Source organism: Micromys minutus (genome assembly GCF_963924665.1).
Source record: "Micromys minutus genome assembly, chromosome: 10".
NCBI lineage: Eukaryota > Metazoa > Chordata > Mammalia > Rodentia > Muridae > Micromys > Micromys minutus.
Genome location: NC_137979.1, coordinates 10,710,573 through 10,732,453, shown reverse-complemented (window position 1 = coordinate 10,732,453; position 21,881 = coordinate 10,710,573). Strand labels below are relative to the sequence as shown.

The window sequence follows — 21,881 nt, the reverse complement described above, 5'->3', positions numbered from 1 at the left end:
CCATTGGGTAACCCAAAGGATCCCCCATTTCAAAACCTCAAACAATTATATCTGCAAGCTGTTTCCTACAAAAAGCAACTTTCGCATATTCCAGGTAGTTAGAACATGGATGTTCAGGGAAACTATGTTTCAGCATACAGTACAATCAGCATAGGCTGTTGAGTGTTGGGGGAAACTATGTTTCAGCATACAGTACAATCAGCTTAGGCTGTTGACTTTTCTGAGAAAGGTGCTTGCTTGCTGTGCAAGTCTGGGACTTCATTGTAATCCTTAGAACCCACCATACCGGTAGAAGGGGAGAATGGCCTCCACAAAGTTGTCCTCGGGTCTCCAAAAGCATGAGGCATGGCATACATGCTTACACAGATACATACAAAATAATTTTTATTTTTTAAAGATGATCGCCACAGGTGGTGATGCACACCTTAATTGCAGCACTAAGAGGTAAATGGACCCATGTGAGCTCCCGGCCATCCCGATCTACATAAGTTCTAACTGGCCAGGGCTGTCGAGTGAGACCCTGACTCAAGTAATAATAATGTAAAACTTAAAATGACTTATCTTCATGAGACTTAAAAAACAGGATTAATAGTTAGGTGTGTTCACTGCTCTTGTAAACAACCAAAGTTGGTTGCCAGACCTCACAGCATACAGATCACCGCCACCTGTAACCCCAGTTCTAGGGAACCCAACACCCTTTTCTGGACTATGAGGGGGACCTGCACTTGTGTCCACAAACTCTCACACAGACACAGCCCACATAATTTTTTTTAATTAAGAATTTTGTTTACTGTAGCCAGGCATAGTCACCAGATACAGTGGCGCACACCTTTTAATCCTGGCACCCAGAGGCAAGGAGAGCTCTGTGAATTCTAGGCCAGCCTCATCTACAAAGTGAGTTCCAGGACATCCAGGGTTATGTAGAGAGATGCATCTCACAAAAAAAAGAAAAGACAGACAAATGAAAAATAATTTATTCTCTGTCAGGGGGACAAAAAGCTTCAAAAAGAAGCCATATGTCAAGCATCACAGTTTATTACACCGGGGACTTGAATTGACCCACATCTATTAGCAGTGTCTTCACACCATACATTATTTATTCAGTCATTATTTTGGCTACATGGCTATTTTTATAAATCTCTTCAAACTCTCCTCTGTGTGTCTTTAACATCCTACGAATCCATCGTTAACCAACTTCGCTGTTTGCACAGCTGTATTTATTCTCTCCTTCAACAGCTCACCGGGGCAAAGGGAAGGGGTTAAGTGGAGGAAGAAGGGAGGGAAGGATGAAGAAAAGAGTTGAGAGGAGAGGGGGAAAATCGGGAAGGACGGGTGGTCTCATCCGCAAGCCGGTCCAGGACTGTTCTGCGGGGCGGTGCGTACCCTTCCCTTTGCAAGCTAAAGCATTCAGGGTCGCACGGCCGCTGCTGGAGACACTCACCTAACCCAGGTCGCTCGGAACGCAGAGCCCCCAGCCCGGCCTCCCGCAAACCCCCGATCAATGGGTGCGTTTACAGGGAAGCAAGAGTTACAATGCGGTCTCGGCTGCTGCTCTGTGGCCTCAAAGCTGCAATCCTCTCCCAGAAGAGCGTTTCTGGCTTCACAGGCAGAGACTGCATACAACTCTCTGTCCAGCGCTGGCTCCCATCTTCTCCAAGAAAGGCAAGAAGCCAGCAGTTCTCGTGCCCAATATCAGGGACATTGCCGGCTGCCGCACAGGCTCCAGGATGAGTAGAGCGAGCTCTTGCGCAGGGTGTCAGGATGGCCGAGTGGTCTAAGGCGCCAGACTCAAGGTAATAAGCCTTACCTACGGGTGTTCTGGTCTCCGAATGGAGGCGTGGGTTCGAATCCCACTTCTGACACAGTCCTTTTTTTTTTTTTTTTTCTTTAAATGTGCTTTTTATTTTCCTCCGCTTAGGAACTTACCCCTCGCCTGCAAGATTCCTCAAAGCTTTCAACGTTGTCGCGTCCTTCCCCGGCATCTGGTCGCCTGGTCGCCTGGCCGCCTGGTTGCCTAGTCGCTGGTTCATAGGCGGAACTGCAGTTCCTCGTCACCATTGTCGTCACCTAGTCTAGCGCCTGGAGGAGGCGGCTAGTATCTCTTCCCTGGTGGTCTAGTGGTTAGGATTCGGCGCTCTCACCGCCGCGGCCCGGGTTCGATTCCCGGTCAGGGAAGCATTTGTTTTGTTCTTATTTTTACTTCCTGACTTTCCAAGTTTCATTATTTATAAAAGATCAAACTAAATACTTAAGAAAAACAGGTGAGATCGAATTCAGTAACTTTCTGTTTTAACCGAGAGCCACACTGCACTTGTGAACACCAGCAGGAAGCCAGCCAAGCTTTGACGCTGAAATACTGTCTTCAGAAGCACCCAAAACAGCACCCACCGCGCCCTGGCTCCCCCTCAGAACCAGCAGTTTCCAAAGCTACACCCAGGGAGTCCTCACAGCACCTCCTGAGGAAGGAAGTTTCTGAGGAAGGGAGTTGCTCCCTCTGCTGGCTCTTGCCTTTCTAGAAAATAGAAATAATTCAAACAGCGCTGCGGACACTGAAGGTCCCTTTACCTAGACTCAATCCCCGTCAATATTTTGTCACGTTCTTTGTCTCTCTGAAAATAGATTACTGGTGAGAGGTAGGCAAACGGATGACAGACAAATAAATAATAGGTAGATGAAAGAGTGTTGGTAGACAAACAGGATGGATAAACAGATCCGCGGATAGATGACTAGCTAAGAGATGATAAATGAACGATGGGTGATTGACAGATTGATAGCTGGTTACTAAGTGATAACCAGGTGGTGATTAGTAGACAAATGATAGGTGGATGATAGACGGATGTTCTCAGGTGTCCATCTCCCCGTCCTACCTTTAGAACGCTGCCTGCTGTCACCCCACACGGACACCTGAGAACTTGGACATCTGCATGTCCTATAGTTGAGTGTAAAACTTCGATCAAAACCTGGCCACAGTCAAGCCCCTCCTGGCCGTGTCGACAGCGCCCTCCACGGCGGCTCCTGCTTTTCATTCTAGGAATTTCCATCGCCTGTGGGAAATAATGGAGAACAAATGGAGGATTTGAACGGTGTATAAGTTCTGAATCACAGGCCCCTTTTCTCCCCCTCAACACTGGAGCTCAATCCAAAAGCCTCCTGCATGGTAGGCACAGCAAGCTGCTCCGTCTCCGGGCCTCCTATGTTGGGTCCTTAACATCTCTCACATCGTCACAGGATTGTGAGTCTGTGTGAGAAATTTCTGTTGCCTTCAGATGAAGTCGTCCTTTCTGCCTAGGCACCGTTTCCAGCTTTCTGGGTCTGTGCTGTGTCTACTCTGTGTACCCGGGACTGTATGAACTAGGAAAGACCTGTGCTGTCTTTTCTTTAAAAAGACAAGGCAAACACCATTAGATTATTTTTTTATTATGTATATATGCGTGCACACGTATAGGTATGTAGGTGTGAGTGCAAGAATCCTGGAGCTATTGTGAGCCACCTGACTTGGGTACTGTGCTAGCAGACTAACGCTGCAAGCTCTAAGCCACTTCCAGTCCAGGAAACATCACTTTTTTTTTAAATGGAAAAAAAATACCATTTGTCCCCAATCTCCCGAGTCAGCTTCGGGACATGAGCATGACATGAACAGCATTCTGTGCCCAAGGGTGCAGACTGCTCACCAACAGCTTTAAGTTATCCAGTTGCATGAGCTTGCAAGGCTGAGCTCTGACCCCTGGGTGTCAGCAGCTAAAAGCCAGTAGAGACCCCTGAGTGTGCCTGCTCCTTTGCTTTGACATAGCTATGCACACAGCTGCAACATAGTCTGCAACAGTTAAGCTTTTGTCCTGCCAAAATACACGGAGTAATATGGTCATTTTCTTGAGACCTCCAAACCTGTTTTCTAACTGGACTTAAACCTGGTTTCCAGGGAACCAGGTATGGCAGTGCACAGTTTTTAGTCCCAGCGTTTGGGAGGCAGAGGCAAACAGATCTCTGTGAGTTCAAGGCCAGCCTGGTGCACCCTCTTCAGTTCCAGGCCAGTCAGAGTCCCACAGTGAGCTTGTCTACTGTCTTAGGGTTTCTATTCCTAAACAAAGCACCATGGCCAAGAAGCAAGTTGGGAGGAAAGGGTTTATTCAGCTTATACTTCCACATTGCTGTTCATCACCAGAGGACGTCAGGACTGGAACTCAAGCAGGTCAGGAAGCAGGAGCTGATGCAGAGGCCTTGGAGGGATGTCACTTACTGGCTTGCTTCCCCTGGCTTGCTCAGCCTGCTTTCTTATAGAACCCAAGTCTACCAGCCAAGGGATGGCACCACCCACAATGGGCTGGGCCAGGGATGGCTCCACCCACAATGGGCTGGGCCCTCCCCCTTGATCACTAGTTGAGAAAATGCCTTCCAGCTGGATCTCATGGAGGCATTTCCTCAGCTGAGGCTCCTTTCTCTGTGATAGCTCCAGCCTGTGTCGAGTCGACAGTACACCTACTAACCTAGACCTCGCCTATTCATGTCTTGTGCCCTGTGCAAGTCTCCTTCCCACATTCATACCATTCCGCTTTGTTGTCGCCCCTGAGTTTAACCAGATGGTGTCTCACGGCCCTTCTCGGCATCTTCCGTCTTGATTCTTTCCAGCCCGTCTTCTGACTTGCTCGCTGTGCTTTCGATGGGGGCAGAACCATCAACGCCCGTTCACAGCCAGGCATTCGGCAGCCACTTATTCTTGGTGCCATAAGCAGTCACGTGTCTCTGCTCTCGCCACCATTTCTAGTAAAGGCTCTCTAAAACTCAGAACAGCAGTCATCTGTCAATATGAACGTGAGGCAACTCGGCATTGTGTTGATTCAGCTAAACTGTAGTAGTAAGTCCCCCCTACCCAGGATGGAGTGCCTCGCTGGCCATGGGTTTTTAACTGAGTTTACAATGCCAGGTATGGATTCGGCCTTGTGGAGCAGGCTTAAAGCCAATCGGAAAATGTTTGGTTTTCCCCGTGATAGTCTTAACCGCAAAATGCAGCCGTAGGCATATCTTACCTGGAAGGTTGGTAGTTTGGTTCGTAGGGTTCCCAGTTGGGTATGACCATTGGTGCTTTTCTCTCCTGGCAGCCTGCATGGCACCTTCTTGCCCTATAAAAACTGGCCAGCAGATCTGATTTCTCTGTCACTAGAGCATGTGATGTCTTCAGCAACAGGGTCTTATCAACTAGCTCTGGTGGACACCCAAGAGGAATAACAAGAGGGTGTATTGGAGGATACTCTAAGGCCTCCCTGAACATCGCATTCAGGTATGTCTAATGGAGATTAACTCGATCGCCTTAATTAATATGGAAAGACACAGCCTGAAAGAGGGTAGCATCACTCCTAGTTTGGGACCCTGGATGGTGTAAGAATATTAAAAAGCTGGGCTGGAGAGATGACTCAGTGGTTAAGAGCACTGGCTGCTCTTCCAGAGGTCCTGAGTTCAATTCCCAGCAACCACATGGTGGCTCACAACCATCTGTAGTGGGATCTGCTGCCCTCTTCTGGTGTGTCTGAGGACAGCTGAAGCATACTACAGCATATTCATAAAACTAAAAAAGTAGAAGCCGCTGCTAGGCGTTCATTCATTCATTCATCCTCTCTTTGCTGCTTTTTGTTTCAAATTTTATTTTTTTATTTGTTTCTAGATTTTTAGATTTATTTATTTTGGTCGTCTGAGTGTTTTGCTTGCATGTGTGTATGTAAATAGGGAGGGAGGGACGTATGTCCACTGTGTGCCTTTCTTGTGCCCTCAGAGGTCAGAAGAAGCCATTGGATGCCCTGAAACTGGAGTTGCAGAGTGTTGTGAGCCACTGTATGGGTGCTGAGAACAGAATATGGTTCCTCTGCAAGAGCCAGTGTGTGTGTGTGTGTGTGTGTGTGCGTGTGTGCACATATGTGTGTAGGTACTCAAAGAAGCTAGAAGAGTGCTGACCCTTGGAGCTGGAGTTACAGGTGTTTGTGGTTCCTGACAAGCAAACTCTAGTTCCCATGACTAAGCGGTAAGTGCTCCTAACCACTGAGCCATCTCTCCTGGTCACGTCTCTGCTTCTGACTGTGACTAGTTGCTGAAGTCCCTGTCAAGAAGAATTGTAACTTGGGCTTGTGAGCTAAAGACACTCTTTCCTTCCCGAGCTGCTTTCGACCCTACTTCTGAGGTGGAAGGACACACCTCGATGTTCTTTGAGGGGAAAGAAAATAAGTGGATATATGAGTCGGCCATGGGAGAAACAATCTGTGGCCCAAGTGTCTGCACAAAGGCCTCCCGGGTATGCTGCGGAGGTGAGGTCTTGACTGTTTTATCTGGGGCTGCTTATCAGGGCTGTGGTTTGAACAGCCCCAGGAGATAAAATAATGCATACCCTGCCCATATGAACAGCTAACATGCTTGTTTATGGCTCTCTGTCTGTGTGTGTGTGTCTCTGTGTCTCTGTCTGTCTTGTCTGTCTGTCTCTCTTCCTGCCTTAATCTCTGAAGAAGATTATACTGTGGAATTCACTCTCCTGGCCTCAAACTCAAGAAATCTTACCTGCTTCTGCTTCCCGAATGCTGGGAATAAAACCGTAGGCCACCGACACCCAGCCTTATCTCTGCTGATTCTTGACTAGGTGCCTAGTTGCCTTTGGTTTTGAGCTGTCCCCTCATAGCCACCCAGCCTCTTCCTGTGGCCCTCAGGGTGACTCACAACTCCAAGAGTTCCCCTTCAGGACAAAATTCAGGACAAGTCATTGTCAAATGACAGGCTGCCCTAGGACCCAGCCGTCTCTAGGCCCTTCATCTTCTTATCTCTCTGATTAAAAGACATCATCAGAATCAACTTTGCCATCTCTACACTCATCCTCTTAGTTCTGCCAGGACACTTAGGTCTGGGGGTGGGCACAGAAGTCAGAATACAGCCGTGTGCCTTCTGAGACATCAAACACAGAACCCCGCCGTCTGTGACAAGTCTCCAATGTCAATCACTAGGTATTGTACGAGCCCAAGGAAAAATCTCTGGTGACAGCTACATGATCCTGGCAAGAATGAAAGTATTCTGCAGAGAGACCCTTAGGTCTTCCCTTTGGACATTAGAGGATTGAGACAATAGGCCCCAAGGAATTGAAATTCCTTCAGAAGTCTCCTACTGGGAGAAGAAAAGCTAAAGCCCAGTGCCAGGTAGAGAGGGAGCTTGTCTCTCAAGAAGGGATATCACTTGGTTCCCACAACTTTCAGGCCACCTTACAGAAGAGACTGGAATGGAGACATTGATAGATCGATGTGCGTGAGATCACACCTTGACCAAGGTTGCTTAGGTATCAAAACCTGATGCTTTCTATTTAAGCTTATGTCAGAATTCTGAAGACAGCCTAGCTATTCTCCAAAGTGTGGCCACACTGAAGAAATCTCCTCTCCCTACTTTAACTATTATCCACTCCCCAAACAAGATCTCACTAGGGATCCCTGACAGGCCTGGAACTCTCTATGTAGACCAGGCTAGCTCCAAACTTACAGGTTCCTTTGTGTCTGCTTCCTGAGCCTGGAGTCAAAGGTGTGCACTACTAACCTAGCTCACTCTCTTTTTAAAGATATTATTAACGTATTTGAATATTTCCCTCCATGTAGGTATGTACAAGCAATATATGCATGCGGTGCCTGTGGAAGTCAAAAGAGTGAATTGTGTGGCTGGAGAGATGGCTCAGTGGTTAAGAGCACTGACTGCTCTTCCAGAGGTCCTGAGTTCAAATCCCAGAAAATACATGGTGGCTCACAACCATCTGTATGTGGATCTGATGCTCTCTTCTGGTGTGTCTGAAGACAGTGACGGTGCACTCACATACATGAAATGAATAAATAAAGCTTTAAAAAAAAAGAATGGATTGAATCCTATGAACTTGGAGTTGTGTGTGTGTGTGTGTGTGTGTGTGTGTGAGAGAGAGAGAGAGAGAGAGAGAGAGAGAGAGAGAGAGAGAGAGAGAGAGATTTTCATATTCCAGGGTCATGTGCAGAGGTCAGAGTCAGTTTTCCCCAACCACTCATGTCATCATGCTTTGTGGTAAGTGCCTTTACCTCTCGAGGCATTTTGCTGAGTATATTATTTGTCTCCTAAGTGATATATTAAGGATGATGACCAAGCCTAACTTATTGAGGCTTTGAGGGCCCAAGTTTTGACCCTGAACATCTCAGAAATAGTACTATTAGAATTTGTCCACTGAGACTTTTGGAACAACACAGAAAATATGTTGCTAGCCAGAGTTGCCTCAAGTAACCTACATCTGAACTTCTCTTAAAATTCAGTCAAGGAAGGCAGAGAACTGGAGAAGAAAGGGGGGGTTGGTTTAGATGAGAGTAAACCCCATAGGCTCATATGTTTCAACTCTTGATCCCCAGTTGATGGAACTGTTCAGGAAGGACTAGGAGGTGTGGCCTTGTTGGAGGAGGGGTGTCACTGGGGTGGGCTCTGAGGTTTCAAAAGCCTATGAAATTTCCAGTTAGCTTTCCCTCTCCCCTACTTTCAGATAAAGATGTAAGCTCTTACCTATGGCTCCAGTGCCGTGTCTGCCTGTGTAATGGGAATTCTGGAATTTTAGTTTCTTTAAAACAACACAGAAATATTATAAGAATATGTTTTCATTTTAGTCCCAGGTACGGGGATATGGGGCCTGCTTTGAATTGTCCACAGCAACAGACTATGATTTGCCTTATACTCTAGCAAAGGTGTGGTTTTGTCCGCTGTAGATATTTTCTGCAGTTGTGTGATATTTAGATGTTTGAAAACTTATCGGAAGTTATATAAATACTAGAGCCCAAAGAGATGAGGTCATTGATGGTTGGCGGTTGTTCAGGGGGGTTGTTTGTGGTTTGTTAGTAGTTGTGCTCAAAGAAAAAATTAGATTCAAGGTCCTCCCCCCCCATTTTTTTTTAATTCTTTCTAGTAATAGAAGGTGAAAAGGGAGATAAAGGATGGGAAGTAGAAGAACCCGCAAAGTAGCAAAGGCCAGCTATGTGGCTGCTGCTGTGCTCCCACTGAACTGTAAGCCACCAGTGAACGCTGTATTCTGTAAGCTGCCTTGGTCACGGTGTCTTCATAGCCATAGAAAATAAGACATAAAGCTAACACCAGACTCAGATAAAGGAGTACAAGAAGAGGCCTAAGAAAGGCAAGGGTCTCACCTGCCCTCAGGACTTTACTCCAAAATTATTTAGATGACACTAGACTGTCAGGAAACACTTGACTGGCCATATGGCACAGAGGGTAAAGATACCAATGACCAAGTCAGTGGGCTGAGCTCAGTCCCTGGGATGCACATGGTGGAAGAAAAGAGCCCACTTCCCAATATTTTGCTCTGACCTGCATGCCTCAAATCATGGCATTTGTGTGTGTGTGTGTGTGTGTGTGTGTGTGTGTGTGTGTATAAAGGGAAATTTCATTTACATTTTTTGTAAATAAAAATGAAACAGTAACAGTTGAATTCAACTTTATTGTTTTTCATCTTTATGCCACAAATTCTTGCTGAGCTCCCGTCATAAACCCAAGGTCACAGGCAGTCTGTTACCTTGGGGCTCCAGTCACAGGCCCCAGGTCAAGTCTCTGCGCGAAGGCAAAGATGGGTGAGAGTGGGTTTTGCGTTGTCTCCCGATGGACAAACTTGTGTGGAATCCCCCAAGTTCCTGGGGCCCATCTAGTTGTTTACAGTTCACTTTTGGAGAAGGGTTTCGTATTTCTGGGGTTCCTTGTCAAAGCCAAGTTCACAGATTCCTGAATGTTCTTTGCCACCCTGAGTCCTGACTTGATAGCAGTGTCGATCCAGCCATGGGGCAGATCTGTGTGCTCACCTGCAAAGAAGACCAGCCCTTCCGGCTGGCTGAGTTCCTGGGCATAGTCCACATACTGGTAGGGGGTGAAGAAGGCAAAGCCACCCATGGAGTAAGGGTCTTGGCTCCAGTTCTTGATTGCTGAGTAAGGACAGAGAGCCTGGAGCTCCTCTTTGGAGCGATTGTGAATAGCAGCCAGGTCATCCAGAACTATTTCCACTACCCGAGTGTGGTCCAAGGCTGTGAAGAACACAGAGTCATCATCCAGGGTGTAAGATGCCAGGATGACCCCCGCACCGTTGGGGAAGATGTGGTTGGGATAGTAGATGAAACGGGAAGGCCGGTCGGTGCTAGATTTGCCACTGAAAATTCCGTCTCGTTCCCAGAAACGCTGGGTGCAGGCCAGGATCACTTTGGTGGCACTGTTGTAGTGGACAGAGCGCAGAGCATCCTGCTTGGTGAGAGAGAGGGGTGGCTGGAATCGAAGGAGGCGGGCAGCCTTAGCAGTGGTGGCCACCACCACAAAATCCGCAGTCAGCCGAGCCCTGGGCTGCAGAGGGTCAGGTGTCTTGTAGGTGACGTGAACACAGTCTTCAGACATCTCCACTTCCTCCGCTGGTGAGTAGAACCAGACAGTCCCTGGGAGGAGTGAATTGTGCAGGGCCTGGGGAAGTTGGTCAAAGCCTCCAACAATCTCATCGAACCTGAGAATGAGCCAGCAGAGAGGGAGATGAGTGGACAGGCTCTCTGGAGGACAGATTGCTGGAACTGGACAATGATTTAGTTGTCCCTTCTCAGACACACCCTAGATAATGTTTTGACCCCGGGTAAAATGTCGGCAAAGAACCAAGGCCAGAGTGTCTGTTAGCTCCAGGGAACGAGAGAAAGGAACTGCTTTAGTGACCAATCGGAAGAGTCCAGCTGCTCTGCGGTGACCAATCAGAAGAGTGCAGCTGTTTTGAGCTCACACACACCCCTCCTCCCGGTCACTTACTCTATCCTGTGACTACCCAGAATGCTGACAAAGACCCAGAATTAGACTTCTGATCCTCCTGCCTCCCCCTCCCAGGTGCTGAGGTTACAGGCTTTTGCTGCCCCTCCTAGTTCTATCCAGTGCTAGGGATGGATGCCAAGACTTCAAGCACGATCCACAAACTGTCTAGCGGTTAAGCCAGATCCCGGGCTCTGGCCTCAGATTCTGATAACCCGCTTCATAAAGTCCTCAGGGACTAGTCAGAACAAGTAGCCTAAACACTATAGAGCTGTTTTATTTAGTCTGTATTAAAACTCCCCCCCCCCCCGCCCGTGCTTCCTAAAGGCAGTCCTTGGTTCAGATTTAAGTTGATAAGAAGGGTAGTGGTCTATGCCCCCCCCCCCAATAACAGTATGTCTAGATAAATCAATGTCCCAGGTTTCATTTCAGCTGCCCCGTGGCCTGTTTTTTCACAGAACCCGTTCATTTTTATCTTTTTGCTGTTGTTGTTTTGAGATAAGCTGGGCCTGGAACTTCAGGTCTTCCCGCCTCCTGAATGTTGGCGTTACAGGTTCGGACTACCTTGCCTGGCGCCCTTTTATCTTTATAGCTACAGATCACATGGTCGGTGACCAGTGGTGACTTGAATCTTAGGTTTACATCCTCGCAGCCCAATCTTCCCGGGCCGGAAAATGACAAGTGTCCCTTGAAGCAGGGCTGAGGTCACAGTCCCTGTCATAAAAACAGATGAGGCTGTAAGTAACACACTCTTGGTAGAAGACCCTTAATCAGAGGTTCTCAGAGTGGGGTCCTGAGGTAGGCAGCATATCAGAAGGTTTGGCTCAAAGTTCTACCTGGGGTGTTTAATGCTCCCATCCACTCCATTGAGTGACTCTGAGATTCTTGAAGCCTGGATCTCTCATTACTCTTTCCTTCTCCTGCCTCCTTTTTTTTTTATTATTATTTTTAATTTTTATTTTATCTTATTTTGAGACTAGCCTTAAATTCACAGAGATCCACCTGCCTCTTTCTCCTGAATGAGATTACCTGGCTTCCCATTCCAGGTTAGGGAAGGTTTTTCTCCTGGTTTCTTAGCGCCCCCACCCCCTTTTCATCACTATCTACATCAGTAGCTCGTGACCCCATGTCTCACCGGGGATCTTGGAAAAAGGAGATGATGCCACGCAGCGTCTCGGTGAAGGCCTCATAGTAACCGGAGTCTGTGTTCAGCATGTCCCCGATCATCTGCACGGCCCCTCGGCTCAGGTTCCCCACCTTGATCAGGTACTCCTGTCCTCGCGCATGAGAAAATAAGGCAAACTGGTGAGAATGTACCAGAAAACAACATGTGCACACTTGCTTTCTACCCAGGGACAGCAAAGACCAGACCTGGACAGGGTAGGACAGGCATGTACCCTCTGGGACCCAAGGCTACCTTGCATATGTGTCTAGACATGATCCCCATGGTCTATAGGGAAAAGAGCTATACTAGGTAGAGTTTACAGCCTACAGTCTGTCTTCTTAGCCTTTAATTCCTGCAATCCTCTCAGATAATGGCATGGAGTCCCGCTTTCTTAGATGGGAAAGCTGACGTGGTTTCCATGTCCCTCTGTGTGGACCAGCCTGACTTTTCAGAAGAATCCGAGTACCAGAAATATCCCATCCTGTCCTAACCTCCCACTCCTGCCCCATCACCTGCTGACCAGCCACTCCGTCAGCAGGTGACCTCAGAGCTGGCTCTGGCTGCACCTGTTGCCCTGATTGTACCCTGTGCTTTGTCTTTCCTCGTTGTCTCAGATAAAGCCATTGTGGACATGACAAACCTGGCTGGAATGGCCTCCCTAGAGTGGACGACCGTCCAGTTGTCCTGGGGCTGAGTTGGTTCCTGTCACCAGTGCAGGCACTAAAGGCTAGGCACTGAAAGAACCTGCTAGAATGTCTGGGTACTACTGGTTGGGAGGCAAATGCCTCTAGTCAACATCCTCGTTTAAACCAGAGTAAAACTGTAGGGCCATAAAAATCCTAGAAACAGCAACACCAGGGTGCCTAAAGGTAAGCCAGACCTGTTGGGACTGACAATATCAAGGTTCAGAGACGTTCTCTGGGCCCCAAGTCTGAGTGTGTGTCACAGTAGATGTGAGTCTTGTCCATCTCTAACTTGGCTTTAGTTTCTCATCTCCTCTCTCTCTCTTCTTCACACCAAACCTTGAGTATGCAGTGGTCAGACTACACAAGATAACAGGCTTTGATCCACCCAGCATCTGAAGCAAGCAGCCCACAGAGGCAAACCACAGTCTACTTAGGATGATCAGGACCTGGGAGTGGCTATCAGCTTCTATCTCAGGATCAGCTGGAGAATAGTTATTATCCTCCCCAGGAGCCTCACGTCGGGGGCTACATCTGGAACTCTCCTTATGTCTTTGTGTCTTCAGTGCAGGAGATTGAATCTGGGGCCTCACACATGGCAGATCAGCTCTTATACCAGTGGGATATACCCAGGGCTCCCCAGCCTTTCTTGTTTTTCACTGTGGTCATGTGTTACCAATGATGTTTCCATCAGTGGTGACCTACATACTTATAACAGTGGTCCCCAGCAAGTAGGTAGCCAAACGACAGGCAACATGAAGGTAACCATTGTGACTTTTGCAGAAATATATAAATGTAGAAAGATGCATTTTGAAACATTAAGCAACACACGTTTGTATAAGGCTTCCCACATTTCTGTCTGCCTTTGATTCCGCAGGTACTGTGGAGGACTCCTTCCATACCACAAACTGAAAAAGTAGCCTAGATTGCCCTCCTCGGAGTGGCTTCTGTTTAGCTCCTTCCATCCATCCTCCCTTCTCTCTCTCTCTCCCTCTTTCTTCCTTCTCCCCTGCTGGAGCTTGCATTCTCTCAGGGCAGACGGTGAAGACAAGTGAGTCAGCCCCAGGTGACAGCCCCGCTGCAGGGTTTCAGGGCACAGTGAGCCATAACTTCCCAGGACTGACCTTGGTGGAGAAGGAGTCGTACTTCTCCAGAACCTCCCGGCAGCTGCTGTTCTTCAGCTCTTCCACAATCTAAGAAGACAAGAAGACATGGCAGACGTGTGGTGAGGGTCAGCCCACACAGATTGTTAACCCTGCCCCACCCATGCACCTTCACCATGCTTGTTCAACAGTGGGGAAGGGGTGTGTGTGAATGTGGGGAGTGTGTTGTGGTGTGTGTGTTTGTGTGTGTGTGTGTGGTGGTGATGGGGTAATGTGTATGTATATGTGTGTGTGTGGTGGTGTGTGGTGTGGTGTATGTGTGGTGGGGGGATGTGTGGTGTGTGTGAATGTGGGGAGGTGTATGTGTGGTGTGTGTGGGGTGTGTGTGTATGTGTGTGTCTGGGGGGGAGGGAGGGAGGGAGAAAGGGAGAGAGAGAAAGAGACTTTATATGAATCCTGGGATCCAGAACTGTGTCCTAAAACTGGTATGGCGGGAATCTCACCTCTCCTTGGATAGTTGCCAAGCATACAAAGGTAGGTGTTAGGCCCTGTCAGCCTTCAGGTTCCCCGCCTCACCAACATGTGAGGAATCTACCTCCTTGACCTGCATCGACATTTCTGTGGACTTCTAAGCACCTGGGAAGCATGTAGGAGCCAGAGGGCCTGGCCTCACAGCACTGCTGGTCCCGAGTGAGCCATAGCAGAGAGACACCTGGGCCACAGCCTCCAGGGAGTGCTCTCTGTTCCCACTGAGCTCATTGTCATACTGAGGTCCCTCCAGGCCATGGGTCAGATAAGACAAAGGTATTGTCACTGCTGGGTCAGGTCACAAAGACTGCTTATTGCTCTACCTTGGCAAACCATCAGTTATGATGACAACTGTGGTCTGAGCACTGGTCCTGCTGACTGCCACCTGCCACCATCTTATCACTGTGACACATCCCAGTCACCTATTCCTCACAGCAACCTCACAGAAACGTGGAGAGGAGAGAAGGGAGCTCGCAGTAATAATTTTCATGGGGTCACACATTGAATGCATCCAATCCCAGAGCCCGGCTTGTAGGTCTCCCTCTGCAATGACCCTGGTCCCACCATGATGATTCCATCATAGCTACTTTGTACATGTCTGTAATATGCACAGATGTCTGGGGACTGAGAAGATACTCCCTGGAGAGCCAGCGGCTGACACAGGACAGAGAGGCCATTAATGGTGTAGGGCTTCCTCCACCCATGGATCTCAGGTTCACTCAGAGCTCTTCCCTGGGAAACCAGAGGAACCTGAGGGTGTTTCCGCAGGGTGGCTCTGAGGGAAGAGGGGGATTGCCCGCTTATTTTGCCTTACCTTTCTCAGAGATGCATCAAAGAGCTGTTCTGCCGTCTTCCCCACCTCGTCAGATCTTACTGAGTAACCCAGCAGGCCAGGGTCGGCCTGCACTGCCCCCGAGCGCTGCCGAACTCCGTTGACCAGCACCCAGGTCTGATTGTTGCAAGGGCAGAATTCCTTTAGCATCAGCCCGAATTTTTTGACGAGCTCATGAGAAAGCCTGTGGAAAGGGGTCAGATGCTCCTCAGGCTCTGAGAAGCCAAAGTGCCTCTTGCTCGCTGGGGCTTACTTCCTGTCTCCCTGGGATTCACTAAGGCCACCCCAGCCCATCCTCCATGAAAAGAATGCTTGGTCATCACACTAGGTTAGAAGCCATGAGGCCAAGACTCCCTACAAAAGACCTTCTATGCTGGCAGAGATTTCTGCCACTTTGTCGGGGATCTGCAACCACAGTGAGGGGGGTTTCTGAAGTGTTTCCTTCCTGGAGGTTATGTTCACTTACTCTCTATCCTTCTAGCTGCATTCTCCGAACTCCTGACCCATTCAGAAAGGTCCTACTGGGAGGGTGCTTACTGGCCTTCCTGTCCTTCGTAAACTCAGTAGGCTGCTTCCGACTTCACAACAGGTTTATCTCGGACCATCTATTTTCTGTGATCCTCGGCCCAGCCTGCTTGGCAGTCAAAACCTAGTACAGTTATCTTCTCACATGGACTAAACACCAAGGCTGGGAGAAGCCCCTAGGCTGCCCTAGGGTTGGCCAATGAGTTGAGTCAGGTCCTAACCCCTGGACTTCCATCCATCCACCGCAGTCTGCATTGGCCTCTTGGTGGGACAACCCTGATCCTGGCCTTTCTTCTTTGCCACTACTGCTCTCAACAGTACCTGTGGTTGATGGGGATCCTCATGGCACCGAGTTCTATATACCAGTGTGCTCCAGGAACTCGGTGAGTCTCAATTCTGCCACCCACACGCCCTGAGGCCTCCAGGACAGTCACCTAGAGAGACAGCTCTTTCAATAAATTCAATGGGGCTTGCCACAAACCCTCCACACGACATCCTCCTCTCCTGTGGTAGACCCAGATATACTACTCTTCCTAGTCCTCCCTCCATCTATCCATCCATCCGCTATCCTCCCTCCCTTCCTCTTTTCTCCCCTTCCTCCCTTTTCCATCATTTCTCCCTCCATCCTTCCTTCATCACCCCTCCCTTTCTTTTTTCTTCCCTCTTTCCTTTCTTCCTCCCTACTTCCCTTCCTCCCTTCCTCGATTCATCCCTCTCTTCCTTCCTTTCTCCTTTCCTTCCTTTTTCAGTACAAGGATAGAAACCACAGGATATTATTCCTCCCCCTATCACTAAGCAGCTACACTAGCTTCTTCTTGCCTCTTTCTGAAACTTGGTCTTTGTTACTGAGCAAGCTTGTCTGCTCTCCTAATCCAGAGATACTCTAGAACCCTAGAATTTGTTTTGGCCCCAGCTCCCCAGGGATGTCAACAGCTTGGGTTTCCGCCTCCCTGTTCAGAGCCCAGTCTTCCCACAAAAGATTCTTCCCTGCCCAGTCACATACCTGGTGACCAGCATCCTGCAAGATCTTGGCAGCAGTGAGCCCAGCCATGCCTGCCCCAATCACCACCACTTGCTTCCTCTCGGCCGTCGGTCCCAGTCCATTTCGAGCCAGCTGCAGCAGCTCTTCATACTGGGGATCCTCAAAGCACTTGACAAGCTTGCTGTTGAAGGCCTGAGTATCCAAGCTCAGCACAGACAAGAAGATGAGAGCCAGCCAGCCTGGGAACATAGCTGTAGATATGGTAGTTAAGCAAATGCCTGGGGATGAAGGGTGACTGGCCGTAACCCTCGATCTGAGGAATATTTATCACTGGACCTATGACACAATGTGCCAGGCACTCCCCTACCAAAGAGAGTCTTAGTCACAGGTCCTCCCAACTTACCTGCCACTCTTCCTGCTGGCCCACAAATGCCCCTTAGGTACCAAAGCCTCTCACTCAGGGGATGACACAGGCTGAATGTCTGCCCAAGGCACCTTCCTCCTCCTCAGTCAGTGGGACTGTCATGTCCATTGCTGACATAGATCTGCTCACCACATTTTTCCATTTACACCACCATTTGAAGTGGATAGACTGTCTTCAGTAGTGAGAAGACCCTTAGGTAAGCACCATTATGGATGACCAAAGATCGGGAGCCCGAAACCTTATGTAACAAAGCAATAGTCCCCAAGGTATGTGTGATAGATCACCAGGTTCCCAAGCCCCAGAGAATCATCACAGGGCTGCCTCCAAGAGATTGCTCTCATCCCCTAACAAAAAGGGTTCTTTTCTCAGCAGGCCGATCAGAAAGCTACAACCGGTCTAAACACAGAACAGCTGTCTGCTATGTACACAATCCCTACAACTAAGACTCAAGGGGACATTGAGGAGGACGGGGGTGTGGGGTTTAGAAATGGGGGAGGAGATTGTAAGAGCTAAAGGACCAAAGGACATATGTCTACTTTGAGATAGGCGTAGGGAAAAGAAGGTGGGTCTGGGGAGCTAGGGGGAGGAGTTGGGGGTGATTATAGTCAAGCTACATTGTATAAAATTCTCAAAAAGTAATGATAATATTGTATTAATAAAAAGGAAGAGGAAGTAGGAGTACTAGAGAGGAACATTGGGGATGCCCACACACCGTGGGCAGTACCCATGATGAGGGTATGGTGAGAAACCTTCGAAGACACAAAACCCACCAGCAATCCTTTTGCTGAGACACCGGTCCATGAACTCTATGGTATTTTCTTGCACAGTCTAAGCTGGCTGTTCCCCTGCATCTTTCCCCAGGTTGGTAAAGAGAACGTAGTTTGCCACTGAAACACATGGTGGCATCACAGAGAACGGAAGCAAAGGAATTGCCATTTGTGTATGACTGACTGCTCTCTCAACCACCCTACCCAGCACCGTGCCTCTGTGTTCCTGTGTGATACTCATATTTGGTACGTTAGATAATTAATTGCTCAACCTGTCTTATCCAGCTTGAGTTAGTGTTCAGTTTCATCTGTACAGAGCTTGGCTCCTAACAGTTCATGCAAGAGTTGAGAAATATGTGTGTGGAAGAATGAACAGACAGACAGATGGTGGTGGGTCGAGGAGCGTGGGCGGAAGAGCAGACGGGTAGAAAGAGGGAAGGACACACGGACAGAGGTTTTCCTCCAACCCCTGCAATCATCACAGACACCAGGCCTGGGGCTAGGAGCCAGGGTTTTCCGTCTGGACTTGCTGTCGCTCATCCTCCGACTCACCTTTACAATCTGTTTCTGTCTGCTTTCCTCAGGGCCTATCCTAGTCTCCAGACTCCCTCTGGGCACCTGCGCACTTGGCATCTGGCTTTCTAATTATTTTTGAGGGATAAACACACACACACAGCTTCGCCGTCACCATCACCAGAATCCGGCCTATTTTCCACATCTTGGATTCTCTCATCTCTTCTGTCTTCAAGGAGTGGAACTACTTAGTACTAAGGAAGTGGATTGGAGCTGGTTTGGAAACTGGAAGTCTCAGGGATTCCCCCTCTGCTCCCTTGTGAGGACTAATTTGCATTCATTCACTCATTGTCCATATGAGCATGGTTCAAGATGATACTTTAGCACATGTGTACAGTATACACCCATCACCATTGCTGGGAAAAGGTGCTTAAAGTTACCAGCAGTCCCTTTAAGAAGGCTGGGCCTTATGGGAAACACAACTACTCTCAAGCTGTTTTTGCCAGGAGTGAAGGAAGTTTGTACTGGGCTACTCTCTTTTTTCCTGACAGTCGCCCTGCCCTGGAGAGCCATTTCTACTTGGTTACTGCAGAGCAAAGGAGAACAAAGCATCTTCGAGCCCAGGCAAACACAGGCATTTACTATACACCCTGAAGCCGGCACCAGATCCACAGCCCTAGCGTCTCTCCACCCATCCTTTGCTTTTAAGAGTGGCTGTGACCGGTGTCTGTGGTGGGCTGACCACTGAGAAATCCACGTGTCTGCTGGAATCAGGAGCCATGTCTGCCTTGTCCATCTGCACTGACCCTAAGCCTCCTGTGGCCACAGAAAGAATGTGGGTAAATGTGTAATGACTTTGTTGAGGAAATGAAGAAAATCTGCAAGTGAGGAACGGGACATGGAAATCTCACATCCTGAGATTTCCTATTTCTTTGAGATAAGGCCTCACTCAAAGTAGCTCAGGTTAGTTTGGAATTTACTACACAAGATCCTGGCTCAAAAGACAAAAAGTCAGTGACAGGCAGATTTCAGAGTTTGAGGCTAGCCTGATCTCTAGCTGTCCCGCGCAACCGTCTCGCCTGCAAGAACGACGCGGCACACAAAATAGAATCCTTCTGCGGTAAACTTTATTAATCTGGAAAAACCGGTACTTGCTTCACGTAACGAAAAGGACGGGGAAAACCAAGAGATCCAAGGAGACGAACAAGACGAACAAGCTCCACGAGACGGCCGAAAACCACGAGGGGAAGAGAGGAAGAAAAGGGGAAGAGAGAGGGAGAGAGAGGCAGAAGAGCGGAAGAGAGGGAGAGGAGCTATCCAGCCCGTCCCCTATAAAAGGATCAGTCCTTGCCTTGGACGCGGAGCCCCCTGATTGGTTGAGACTCAGCAGGCCCTATGACGCCACGGAAGAGGCGGAACTCATGAGGCGGAAAAGTTACCCAGCCTGTGCGCACATGGCTTGTTTACTGCTAACTCCAGCCAGATATCAGCGCCATCTTGTAATGGCGAATGCGTGGGAATGTGTGGGCGGCGCCCCACAGCCGGATATCCGCGCCACCTTGTAATGACGGAAGCGTGGGAATGTGTGGGCGGCGCCCCACATCTCCCCCTATCTTTTATACTTTAAGCAAAGTAGGACACCCATATTAGGAGGGCGGAGATAGAGGTCAAATCCTCATTAAGGTGTATAAAGACCATGTACAGGAGTAACCGCTAGGCCTTTTGTAGCCCGCAGTACACCTGACCTGTCCTCTGCCGTTTTTCTGAGGGAGGGACACTGGGGCAGGAAACCCTCATACAAATGGCTTATCTCCCGGAGAATACCCCGCGACCAGGGGTTTCTCAGTGCGATGCTAAGCTCGGCATCCCTCATGGGCTGCTCAAACCAGACACTCTAATCCTGTGCAATGAACCGAAGTTCTAGGAGTGCAAGAGCTGTCTGGCCGGCGACCTACTGCTTAAGCAAAGACAAACAGATATCGGCTGATGCTGCATGTTCTAGAGCGACCGGCGCTTGGGCAGTAACCACCTTGTCTCTTTTTTGTTTGGGCCTCGAGCTTACAAACCAGCCAGAGAAGCAACGCAAGTCCGCAGCAAAGGATTGCTCCCAAGAGTCCCACCCCCACCCAAATTAGTATCGGGGGTGAAAAGGTTAGGGGAGACTGTAGCATCAGGTTCCGCTGGAATTGGTTTCAGGACTGCCGACAGAATCGCCCATCTCGTCTCTTCTCTGGCTCTCTGGTTCCACCGCGTCAGGAGCAGGGCTGTCATCAGGAGTCTCTGCCGTTTTTCGCGTGAGCCTCTCGGGAACCCAGAAAGGATTATTTTCATCCTGAGGAAAAACACAAACAGCTCCCCTGGATCTTATCAACACAAGATCCGGTCCTTTCCATTCATTAGTTATGACATCTTTCCATTTTACCATCTCTTTTGGTTTATCCATGGGTAGGCAATGCCTTTCAGCTGCCGTATGGCCATGGTCATCAAGATTTAAAAAGTTTAAGGTGAACAGTGCCATGGATATTGCTGTCCTAGGCACGGGGGGCAAGGCCTGCATAACCCCCCCTTTCTGTTTTATTAGATATGATTTAAGAGTGCGGTGAGCACGTTCCACAATACCTTGTCCTTGTGGATTATACGGCAAACCTGTAAGATGAGTCACAGCCATCTGGCTACAAAATTGTTGAAATTTTTGTGAGGTAAAAGCCGGCCCGTTGTCTGTCTTTAAGAACTTTGGCTTACCCCAGGCACTCCAAGCCTCCAAGCAATGTTGGATGGCATGTGAGGCCTTTTCTCCAGATAAGGGAGTGGCTACAATTATTCCTGAACAGGTATCAATGGATACATGTACATATTGCAGCTTACCAAAGGCGGGGACATGGGTAACGTCCATTTGCCATATTTGAAGAGGCTGGATGCCCCGAGGATTAACCCCCGAGTGGGGCGCAGGCAGAAACTGACTGCAATTTTGGCAATTGACAACAATATCGCGAGCCTGTTTTCTGGAAATGGAAAAGCGGCGCCGCAAAGTTTCGGAAGTTACATGAAAGTTTTTGTGAAAACTTTTAGCAGCCTCTAGCGGCGAAGACATGGCTATAGCAATTATTTTTGTAGCCCTGTCTGCCAAATCATTGCCTTTAGCCATAGGTCCTGGCAATCCAGAATGAGCTCTAATGTGAGTAATAAAAAAGGGCGATCTTCTGGCTAGAAGGCAATTTTGAATTTGCGCGAAAATTGAGGCAACTCTGCTAGACGGTTTAATAATGCCAGCCGCCTCAAGCAAATTGACAGCATTAACAACATAAGATGAATCAGACACTATATTTATAGGCTCTGAAAAACGTTGTAAAACCTCAAGAACCACTAAACATTCTACCACCTGTGGGGAAGTTTCTGCATATTGCCTCGAGTAGACCTGACCGTTAACCACAAAAGCCCCCAGCCCAGTTTTGGAACCGTCAGTATAAATAACTAACCCTTCTTTTAGGGGGCTACAGGACGTTACTTTGGGAAAAACTACAGGTTGAGTTAAAGCAAACTGTAAAATTGGGTGTTTTGGGTAATGATT

At 48.6% G+C, this 21,881-nt stretch overlaps 1 protein-coding gene across 1 annotated transcript; it reads right to left on the bottom strand.

Moving 5' to 3' along the window:
• Positions 1-9,675: 9,675 nt before the first annotated feature.
• On the bottom strand, positions 9,676-16,858 carry LOC308425397 (L-amino-acid oxidase-like; the record flags this gene model as incomplete). Its single annotated transcript, XM_080922672.1, has 6 exons — positions 9,676-10,504; positions 11,927-12,063; positions 13,764-13,832; positions 15,085-15,286; positions 15,949-16,061; positions 16,631-16,858. 6 exons carry the CDS (start codon positions 16,856-16,858, stop codon positions 9,676-9,678), a joined length of 1,578 nt encoding a protein of 525 aa, XP_080778798.1.
• Positions 16,859-21,881: the final 5,023 nt, after the last annotated feature.